This window comes from Pan paniscus, chromosome 6, assembly GCF_029289425.2.
Source record: "Pan paniscus chromosome 6, NHGRI_mPanPan1-v2.0_pri, whole genome shotgun sequence".
NCBI classification, from domain to species: domain Eukaryota; kingdom Metazoa; phylum Chordata; class Mammalia; order Primates; family Hominidae; genus Pan; species Pan paniscus.
The window spans coordinates 144,166,994-144,179,187 of NC_073255.2; the positions used below are offsets into that span (position 1 = coordinate 144,166,994).

Genomic DNA, 12,194 nt, shown 5'->3' on the forward strand with positions numbered 1-12,194 from the left:
CTGAATATATGTCTAGGAGATTCCAGATTAAACATCTAGACAAAATGACAATTAGCCAGGAATTTTAAAATAGCAATAAAAATGTTTTGTAAACCAATACAGCAAAGCTTCTTGACATCAAATGATAAAATAACTTAAAACTTTGAAATTCATTTTCAAAATAAGTAGTAAACTTACAGTTTGTTGCCATATGAAATTGAGAAGAAAGTGCCTGAGTAACTGAATTCCAAAATGTGTAGAAAATTTCAGGTTGTCCATCCTGTGAACAACAAACAAAAATTTTTTAAAAATAAAAAAATGCATTTATTTTAAGAAATCATAATGGGTAACATGTAACCTTGAAAAGTTATTTAAAATTTAAATAAAAATTTTAGACATCTAACCATCAAACAATAGAATTATTAATTAAATGGAAATATAAAGATAATTCAAATTATGTCTTATGTTCAAGTAGTCAGTCATTCTTCTTCTCTGCCACATAATAGCTGGTGTAACCTTGGGCATGTTGCTTAGCCATTCAGGGCCTTTGTTCTTCATATGAAAAATGGTGATAACATTGCAGGATAATTATGAGGATTAAACAAATTAATATAAGTCTTGGGACAATGCCTGAAATACAATAAACTCAATGAATGTTAGCTATTATTATTACATAAATTATTACTCTCATCATCATTTTTTTAAATACGGAGGGCAATTTGTGTGACTATAACAAAATGATAGACAAAAGCCTGCTTACATCATGCTTGTTAGGACAACTAACAAGAAATAATTCACTATTACAAAAGAGAATGGCTGAAGACTAGATATAGTTTCAAAAAAACTCAAAGGAATTGCTACTACTCAGTTTAGCATGATACTTTCAACTTTGAATATATGTTTTAAAAAGTAAGCACTATAAAGAAAAGACAAATATTAATTAAAGTATCATTTGTTAAAGAAAGACAAAGAACTTTAACACTGTTAAAATAGAATCACACTCTTAGAAATTTTGCCAAATACTTTAAGATACATCCACATGTGTGGTATACAATATAATACTGCCAATATTCTACTATTTTTGCAGCCAGAAATGCCAACTTCATATGGTTCAAAGTAATATTTTAAGACTGGGCACAGGGGCTCACAACTGTAATCCCAGCACTTTGGGAGGCCAAGGCGGATGGATTACCAGAGGTCAGGAGTTTGAGACCAGCCTTCCCAACATGGTGAAACCCCATCTCTACTAAAAATACAAAAATTAGCCAGGTGTGGTGCCGCATGCCTGTAATCCCAGCTACTAGGGAGACTGAGGCAGGAGAATCGCTTAAACCCAGGAGGCCGAGGTTGCAGTGAGCCAAGATTGCGCCACTGCACTTCAGCCTTGGCAACAGACCAAAACTCAGTCTCAAGAAGCAAACAAACAAACAAACAAAAAAGTAAGAGTAAAAATAAAATAAAATATCTCTAATGTTAAAATATTGCTACAGTCCCAAAAATAAAATTATAATTTTGGACAAGTGAACAAAATGACCAATGAAAAATACTGATTTGTGACTTTTATACCTGTGTACACTTCCATTTTCATTATTAATTGTTCCTTTTTAAAATAAGTCTTATGGTTGTAAATTTACTCAAGAACTGTTAATCATAAACAAGGCAAATCAAATCATTGTTGATTTCTTATGCAACGATCAGAAAATACATTCAGATTCCTAAGATTTTAGGTATTATGTCTTGCGTATCTTAGTTTAAAGTAGATGCTTTTCATCATGTTACGGAAGTATAATATACCACATTAACAGAATGAAGGACTAAAACCACATGGTCATCTCAATTAATGCAGAAAAAGCATTCAACAAAATTTAACACCATCTGATGATAAAAACACTCAACAAACTAGGACTCGAAGGAAATTACATCAACATAATAAGGGCCACATAAGAAAAATCTGCAGCTAACATCCTACTCCATGGTGTAAAACAGAAAGCTTTCCCTCTAAGATCAGGAACAAGGCCAGGATGCCCACTCTTACCACTTCTATACAATATAGTACTAGGAGTCCTGCCAGAAGGACCAAGCAAGAAAAAGAAATAAAAAGCATCCAAATTGGAATGGAAGAAGTAAAATTATATCTGTTTCTAGATGATATGATCTTGTTATGTAGATAATCCTAGACTCCTCAAAAAGGCCTGTTAAAATAATAACTGAATTCAGCCAAGTTGTAGCCTACAAAATCAACACATAAAAATTAGTGTGTTTCTACAAACTAACAATGAAATAGACAGAAAAAAATGAAGAAAACTACCCTACTTTTATAACAGTATCCAAAAGAATACTTAAGAATAAACTTATTCAAGAAGGTAAAAAACTTGTATACTGAAAACTATACGATATGGTTGAAAGAAATTAAAGAAGATACAAGTAAATGGAAAGCATACTGTGTTATGGGTTGGAAGACCTAATAATGTTAAAATGTCCATACTCCCCAAATGATCTGCAGATTCTCAAAATCTCAATGGCATTTTTGCAGAAATAAAAAAATACTAAAATTAATAGAGAATCTCCAGGGATCCCAAATATCTTTCTTGAGGGAAAAAACAAACAAACAAAGCTAGAGGCCTCAGACTTCCTGACTTCAAGACATATTACAGAGCCAGGTGCAGTGGAACACACCTGTAGTCTCAGCTACTTGGAGGATGAGGTGGGAGAATTGCTCGAGCCTAGGTGTTTGCAGCCAGCCTGGGCAACAAAGGGAGATCCTATCTCTAAAAACCCAAATAAAACCCATCCAAATGGAAGAAACCATATTACCAAGCTTCAGGAATCAAAACAGTATGGTACCAGCATAAAGACAGACATACGGACCAATGGAGTAGAGAGACAAAAAAATAAACGATCAAGTATACAGTCATACAATCTTGAACAAGGGTGCCAAGGCTACACAATAGGAAAAGGACAGTCTCTTCAATAAATGCTGCTGGGAAAACTGGATATATGCATGCAAAAGAATAAAGTTGAAACTTTACCTCATACCATGTATAAAAACTAACTCAAAATGGATTAAGGACCTAAACCTAAGACCTGAAATTATAACTCCTAGAAAAAAAACATAGGAGAAAAGCTCTGTGACACTGGATTTGGCAATAATTCTTGTATAGGACACCATGAACACAGGCAACAAAAGCAGAGATAGACAAACTGGAGTATACCTAACTTGAAATTTTCTGTGCAGGAAAGGAAACAATCAATAGAGTAAAAAGGCAACCTACAGAATGGGGGAAAACATTTGCTAACCATATATCTAATAAGGAGTTAATATTCAGAATATATAAATGGCTCTGACAATTCAACAATTAAAAAAACAAATACCATGATTAAAAAACAGGCAAAGGACTTGAGTAGACACTTCTCCAAAGCAAATAAATAAATGGCTGGCCAACAAGCACATGAAAAGATGCTCAATATCACTAATCATCATGGAAATGCAAATCAAAACCATACTGAGATGTCATCTCACATCCATTAGGATGGCTACTATAAAAAACTGGTAAATAACAAGTCTCAGCGAGGATGTGGAGAAACTGGAAATTTTGTGCATTGTTGGTAGAAATGTAAAATAGTGTAGCCACTATGGAAAACATTAGGGAGGTTGCTCAAAATTACCATATGATCCAGCAATTCCACTTCTGGGTATATAAGTAAAAGAGCTGAAAGCAGGATCTTGAAGATTTATTTGAATACTCATGTTCACTGCAGCATTATTCATAAAAGCCAAGAGATGGTAACAACCCAAATGTCTATCAAAGAATGAATGGATAAAGAAAATGTAGTATATTCATTCAGTCATGCATTTCTGAATGATAGGAATGTGCCTGAGAAATGCCTCATTAGGCAATTCTGTCATTGTGCAAAAATCACAGAATGTACTTACACAAACCTAGAAGGGATAGCCTACTACACAAGTAGGCTTTATGTGATAGCCTATCACTCCTGGGCTACAAACTTGTACATGTCATTGTAATGAATACTGTAGGTAATCGTAACACAATAGTACATTTGTGTATCTAAACATCAAAAAGACACAGCAAATATACAGTACTACAGTCTTATGAGGCCACAGTTGTATGTGCAGCCTGTCATTGACTGAAATGTCATTATGTGGTATATGACTGTACTTACAATAGAACACTCTTCAGTCTTAAAAAAGAAAGAAATCCTATCATATGCTACAATATGAATGAACCTTGAAGATGTTACACTAAGTGAAACAAGCCAGTCACAAAAAGATAAATGCTGCAAGATTCTACTTATATGAAGTAGCTAAAATAGTCAAACTCTTAGAAGCAGAAAGAATAATGGTAATTGCCAAGAGATGGGGGACAGGGAAAATGAATTAGTTACTTCCCTTATTTAAAAAAGTTATTCTAATACACATTTTAGTACAATTATCATAGCCTGAGATTCTTTCCCCCATAAAACTCTTAAGAAATTTCACTAGTTAAAACAATAGTAAAAATATTTTTAAGGAAACTTTTTGGAAACAGAAAACAATTTATTTTATTTTTATTATTTTATTATGTTTTTATTATTATTATTTTAAGATGGAGTCTCGCTCTGTCGCCCAGGCTGGAGTGCAGTGGTGTGATCTTGGCTCATTGCAACCTCCGCCTCCCGGGCTCAAGCGATTCTCCTGCCTCAGCTTCCTGAGTACCTGGGACTACAGGCACACGCCACCACTGAAACGCCAGCTTTTTCTAGGTCTGAGCCTGCAGGCCTTTGGACTGGGACTACATCATTGGCTTTCCAGCTTGCCAACTACAGATCTACAGACTTGTGTCCATAATCCCATTGGCCAATTCCTTATTTTCTATATACAAATATATAACATTTCCTGTTGCTTTTGTTTCTCTGAAGAACCCTGATACCCTAATACAATTGTTGAATAAATCAATCAATCCATCCCAAGGACTTGTCTAAATTAACAGCTAGAGGCAGCTACTAAAGAGATGTACTAAGAAGGACACATAGCTGTTGGAACAAGAAAGGATGTGAAAAGTCCTTGGGAGACATAAAGAGAGATAAAGTAGATTCAGAGGGAATGGGAAAGTATAGAAGATAATAATAAAAAAGTGGATTTGGGGGTAAGATAGTATGTTAAAGCAATGATTTTCTATATCTATATACCCATCTATTTATACAGATATGTATATGCTGTGTATGTATGAAGTATCCCTATATATACACATATATAATAGTATATGTACATATACTATACTATATAATAGTAAATCTATATCTCCTACCAAAATATAAAAAGATAGAATGTTAATTTTAATTATCAAAGGATAGTCAGAAATGCTATTGCCATGTGCAGTGGCTCATACCTGTAATTCCAACACTTTGGGAGGCCAAGGTGGGAGGATGGCTTGAGGCCAGGAGTTCAAGACCATCCTCGGCAACAGAAAGACCCCCCCGTTTCTACACAAAAATTTAAAAAATTAGCTGAGTGTGGGAGCATGTGCCTGTGGTCTCAGCTACTTTGGAGGCTAAGGCAGGAGACTGCTTTAGCTCAGGAGTTCAAGGCTGCAGTGAGCCAGGATCACATCATTGCAATCCAGCCTGGATGACAGAATAAGACCCTGTCTTTAAGAAAACAAAAACAAAATTTTATTGTCAAAACTACATCACATAAATATAATTTCCTGCATAAAGAAAATATGAAGCTATATAAAAATCACTGTGCTTGTTTCAAGTCAAGTCAGCCTGTTACATATTTGCTTCTAAACATTTTGAAACAAAATTAATTGAAATACATTTTGAATAATTCAAGTAGATTTGAACTGGAAGGATATTTGACAATGATCTATTTATAACTGACTCCCAGTATGTCTTACATTAAGTTAAATGGAATCATGTTATCAGATCAATTCAGGGTAACATTTGTAATTTAAAGTATCTTTCTGACCTTGTTCCTTGGTTATAAATACAAACAGTATAATTCTAACTTTAAGAAACAATGAAATTTGGACTTTTGGCTGAGACCACGTAAGCTGATAATAAAACTAAACAGACACATATTATTACATATAAATAGAACAAAAGTAAAATATACAAAAATGTCAGAACTTTTTAAAGATAAATCTATTATTTAGAATTATGGCTTGGCCTTTGCTTTAGCCATTGATTTCAACATAATTAAATGTATACAGAGAAACTTAGAATAATTAATACTTAAACAAAACAGCTTTCAAAGCATATATTCTTTAGTTTTTCTCTTTATAACACCAAATTGACCATGGATTTCCTGGCTCAAATATATCTGACAGCTTCTTACTGCACATTGAATAAGGTCCAAACTTTCATGCTAACCTTATTGTGCTGAGTATAGTGAAAAGAGTATGGGTTTTGAAGTCAAATAACCTTGACTTAAATCCAAGGTCTACCACTTGTGCTGTGACTTTAGAAAGGTGACTTCATCTTTCTGAGCTTTTGATTTCCTCATGTAAATAGCAGAAATAATATTTTCATGGGATTTATTTTGTTATGAAGAATCAGGATCTCTTGAGCTAGATCCCCCCCCCTTTTTTTTTTTTTTTTTTTTTTTTTTTGAGACAGAGTCTCACCCTGTTGCCCAGGCTGGAGTGCAGTGGTGCGATCTCAGCTCACTGCAACCTCCACCTTCCGGGTTCAAGCGATTCTCCTGTCTAGGCCTCCTGAGTAGTTGGGACTACAGGTGCGTGCCACCACACCCAGCTAATAGTACACAGAGATGTGAAAAAGTGTTTTCTAACCTCTGAATAAAAAGTGAGCATTCAGGAAAGAGGGAGGACATAAGAATGGAAAGTAAGACAAGGATCAGATCAAGGTATGTCTACATTCATCATAGACATAATAGTGAACCGCTTGAGAGTTTTAATAAGATAATACCATGATCAAGCTGTGCTATAAGAAAATCATTCTGGGCTGGGCACGGTGGCTCACGCCTGTAATCCCAGCACTTTGGGAGGCCGAGATCACGAGGTCAGGAGATCGGGACCATCCTGGCTACCACTATGAAACACCATCTCTACTAAAAATACAAAAAAATTAGCCAGGCGTGGTGGCGGGTGCCTATAGTCCCAGCTACTCGGGAGGCTGAGGCAGGAGAATGGCGTGAACCCGGGAGGCGGAGCTTGCAGTGAGCCGAGATCACAGCACTGCACTCCAGACTGGGCAACAGAGCAAGACCCCATCTCAAAAAAAAAAAAAAAAAAAGAAAAAGAAAATCACTCTGATAATAATGTGGAAGATGAATAGTGTGCGGGGTGTTATCAAGTCTACAGGCAAAAAGATCAGTTAGGAATTTACTGAAAAAATCTAGGCAAAAGGGACCTTTCTATGGCCATAGTAGTAGAGTAAGAGTGGGCAGCAGGAAAACTGATACAACTTGATGGGCCAGAAGATGTATTTATTAATAACTAGGACTAAATATATTTATGAAGAACTAGGAGGATGAAGATTATGCAACCAAAATAGAATTTAAGAAGGAGCAGCAGGTGGGCAAAGAAAGATGTGCTCTTTTAAACTTATGCTTCTGGAACCTGTGGGGCATCCAAGTGGAGATGACCCTGCTTGCCTCTTTTTTTTTTTTTCTTTTTTTTTTTTTTTTGAGATGGAGTCCCACTCTGTTACCCAGGTTGGAGTACAGTGGCACGATCTCGGCTCACTGCAGCCTCCGCCTCCAGGGTCCAAATGATAAATGATTCCCGTGCCTCAGCCTCCTGAGTAGCTGGGATTACAGGCACCTGCTACCACGCCCAGATAATTTTTGTATTTTTAGTAGAGATGCGGTTTCGCCATGTTGGCCAGGATGGTCTCGAACTCCTGACCTCATGTGATAGCCCGCCTTGGCCTCTGAAAGTACTGGGATTACAGGCATGAGCCACCACACCTGGCCACTGACTGCTTTTCAGCAAGATCTATGCTAAAAAAATAGATTTAAGTGTTATCAGCATTTAGAGGTGGTAGAAACTATTAGCCTGTGCGAGCTTTTCCATATATTGCATGTGGCATGGGAAGAAAATAATGTTGAGGGTGGGCCACAGGGAATAAATCAATTAAAAGTTGGTGGAAGAAATGATTCAGAGTGGAGAGAGAGGAGTGGGTGGAGATGATTATAAAATAAAGATTGAGCATAAGTTAATAATCACTGAAACTGGATGGCAGGTACATAGGTATTCACTGTCCTATACTTGGGTTCTATAGTTTGGTATATGTTTGAAATTTTATAAATATTTTAAAAGGAAGGGGATGAAGAGGAGGAGGCATCAATAAAGGAATTCTGAAGAGTGGGAATACCTGAGGGAGGAGAGATTTAAGAAGAAGTGGTCAATCACCTCAGAGGAGTGAAGTAAACATGGTCTGAGAAGTGGGCAGAAGGATTTGGCAGCTGGGTCACTAAGGTGCACTGACCAACAAGGTTTCAGTAGAGTGAAACCTTGACATCAAGGGTGTGGGGCAAAAGAGAAGCAGGGAAGTAGAGATACCAGGTAGCTTACTGAAACCTGAGTGTGAAGGAAAAAAGTGTTTAGAAGAAAATAAAGGACTCAGGTTTTTGCTGTTTTAAAAAAATATTTAGATGGTAAAACACTGAAAAGAAGGAAGGAGGAAAGAAGTTGATACCGGAGAAAACCAAGACGGGATGATGTGGAATCAAAAAACAAAAGTGAAAACTAAGCCTGAAAAAGAAGCAGACACCTTTGAGGCAAAAGGGGGAGGTGAGGATAAGCAATACAATTTTTTTTGGTCCTTGATAAATTGTTTGTAAGTCAGTGTGCTTACTGAGAGGAGGTCAGAGAGAAGCAGAGGGAGCTAAATTAAGATCAAAGGAAGTACAGTGTAAAAAACTTAGCAAAAGGTCTATGCCAGAGATCTCTGCGGATAAATCATGTTGTGAATAAGGAAGCCTGCCGATTTGATCAAAGAAACCAAGTATATATTAATTTTAAATTAGTTCTTAATCATTTTCTGGATTCAAAGCAGAGGGATCCTGGCAAAGCAAATAAAATAAGGCAAATAAAAATTTCTCTTTGTTGAAAAATAGCCTTCGGGGGGAAACATTTTGCTGTCTCATTACAAAGAAGAAAGCTATGGAAATTAAATAGGAACTTCAAGATGAACACCACAGAGCAAAGTAAGAAACCCTATACATGTACAACCCTATACACACACTACAGAGCAAAATAAGAAACCCAAAGAATTTCCAATAAAATCAAAATATTAGCTTTTACATGTACATTGTTCAGAGAGAAAAAAATATTTATAATGCAATCAACTTTTTGTTTTATAAAATAAGAGCTTAGATTAATGAGGCAGTCAAAGATAGTGAAAAGTAGTCAGATTTTAAATACATTTTGAAGGTAGAACAGATAGCATTTATTAAAATAAATACAGATAAACACAAAGACTTTTTACAAAATAGTAACAGGCGTTGTCTCTGGATGAAAGGATTAAATATGATGTTTCCATTATTCTTTTAAATTTTTTGGAGGAGCAATAGAGATAATCTAAATGTTAATGCTAACTAGAACAGTAAATTCTGGATGTAAAAATTTCAATACTAACATACATAGAGTAAAAAGTAAAAGTTCCTCTTTAAACTCAAATGCCTAATGCCTAATCTCATACTTACCTAGAGATCACTGTCAAATAATGGTGTTAAAGGTTGATTAATAAGGTTTAGTTTCTCCCTAATAAGAGAAACTAAGAAAGAAAAATGAGAACTATTTTCTCTCTCTTGGGGTCATTATTGCCCCCAGTTAAGAATGCATGGTTTACTAGTATTTTGAAAATTCCTGCAATCCCAGTACTAGGTATATATCCAAAGGAAAGGAAATCAGTATGTCAAAGAGGTATCTTCATTCTCATGTTTACTGCAGCACTGGTCAAGCTATGGAATCAACCTAAGTATCTACAGAGAAACGGATTAAGAAAATGTGGTATATCCACACTATAGAATACTATTCAGCCATAAAAAGAATGAAATCCTGTCATTCAAGGTAACATGAATGAGGCTGGAGGACATTATGTTAAGTAAGATAAGCCAGGAACAAAAAGATAAATGCTGCATGTTTCCACTCATAAGCAGAAGCTAAAGAAGTTGATCTTACAGAAGTGTTCCAAGCTTGAAGATTATAAAAAAAACTTCCAAAATTTGAGAAAGCTATGAATATCCAGTTACAGGAAGGTTGAAAAAAATCAAACAGATTACAACCAAATAAAACTACCCCAAGGCATATCATAATTAAAATCTCAAAGGCCAAGGACAAAGAGAAGATCCTAAAAGCAGCAAAAGAAACCAGTACTATATAAAGGAGCGCTACAATTGGTCTGGCAACAGACTTCTCAATGGTAACCACACATGCCAGGAGAGAGTGGGATAACATTTTCAAAGTGAAAAAAAAAATGCTATCCAAAATACTGTATTCAACAAAGCTATGCTTCAAAAAGGAAGAAGACAGAAGTTGAAAGGATTCACCACCATCAGACCTGTCTTACAAGAGATACTAAATGGAGTTCTTAAAATTCTGAAAGAAAAAAAAAAAACCAGTAATATGCAAATAAACAAAAACATCTGAAGATATAAAACCCACCGTTAAAATTAAGTACGCAAACAAAACCAGAATACTCTAATACTGTAACTGTGCTGTGTGATCCACTCATAACTCTAGCATGACACATCTATGAAAAACAATAATAGCTATAGCAATCTGTTAGATATATCATATTGATATTTAAAGATTGACATGTTTTATATTTATAGGCAACACAAAAATATGTAAATTGATTCACAGGTGTTTTCTCAGTGAAAAAAAGGAAATTGACCAAACAAAAAGTCAGAATGTAGGAGAATGGAGTTAAAATGTAAAGTTTTTAAAGTTTTATCTTTCTTTGTATCTTTTGTCATCTAAGTTGTCATCTCTTTAAAATAACTTATGTTCAAGACCAGCCTGGCCAACATGGTGAAACCCTGCCTCTACTAAAAATACAAAAAATAGCTGGGTGCAGTGGTGTGCACCTGTAATCCCAGCTACTCAGGAGGCTGAGGCAGGAGAATCACTTGAACCCGGGAAGTGGAGGTTGCGGTGAGCTGACATCGCACAACTGCACTCCAGCCTGGGCTACAGAGCAAGACTTCATCTCAAAAAGTAATAAAATAAAACAAAACAACTTATGTTTTTTGTAAGCCTCATAATAATGATTCAAAAGTCTCTAAAACATTTACTAAAAATAAAAAGCAACAAATTAAAACATACTATCAGACAAAAATTACTTAAGCGCTAACAAAATACAGTAAGAAAGGGAAAAAGGAAGAGGAATTACAAAACCAGAAACAAACAACAAAATGGCAGTAGTGAGTTCAATAACAGTGAATGTAAATGGATTCAATTGTACAATTATAATAAAAGGCACAGAGTAGCTGAATGGATCAAGAAACAAGACTCAACTATACACTGCCTGCAAGAAACCTACTTCACCTACAAAGACACACATGAACTGAATGTAAAGGGATGCAAAAAGATATTCTATGCAACTGGAAACCAAAAAGAGCAGGAAAAACTATACTTATATCAGATAAAAGAGACTACAAGCCAAAGACTATAAAAAGGACAAAGATCACTACATAATGAGAAAGGGGTCAATTTGGCAAGAAGATATATAACAATTATAAATATGTATGCACCCAATATTGAAACATCCAAGTATATAAAGAAAACATTAACATATCTAAAAGGAGAGATAGATAGCAACACAATAATAGTAGAGAACTTCAAAACCCCACTCTCAGTAATGGCCAGATCATCCAAAAGAAAGAAATAAAATATATCAAAAAGATATCTGTACTCCCTTGTTTAATGAAGCACTATTCACAATAGCCAAAGTATGAAATCAACCTAATTGTCCATCAAGGGATAAATAAATAAAATGTGGCATATATACCCAGTAGAATATTATTCAGTTATAAAAAAGAGTGAAATCCTTTCATTTGCAGCAACATGGCTGGAACTGTATGAAAAGTGAAATACACCAAGCACAGAAACAGAAATATTGCATATTCTTACACTATGTGTGAGCTAGAAATGTGGATCTCATGAAGACAGTGAGTAGACTGGTGGTTACCAGATGCTGGAAAAAAATCGAGGAGAGAGAGACACAAAGAGGGGCTGATTGAT

The 12,194-nt window shown here is 35.4% G+C and overlaps 1 protein-coding gene across 2 annotated transcripts in view; it reads right to left on the reverse strand.

The window, feature by feature from the left end:
* COG5 (component of oligomeric golgi complex 5) overlaps window positions 1-12,194 on the reverse strand; it is a 362,628-nt gene that overhangs the window by 122,591 nt on the left and 227,843 nt on the right. For both annotated transcript variants that reach the window (XM_003811197.6, XM_055114808.1), the window contains exon 11: window positions 178-259. In XM_003811197.6, the coding sequence (XP_003811245.1) occupies window positions 178-259 (82 nt within the window). The remainder of the gene's footprint in view (window positions 1-177; window positions 260-12,194) is intronic.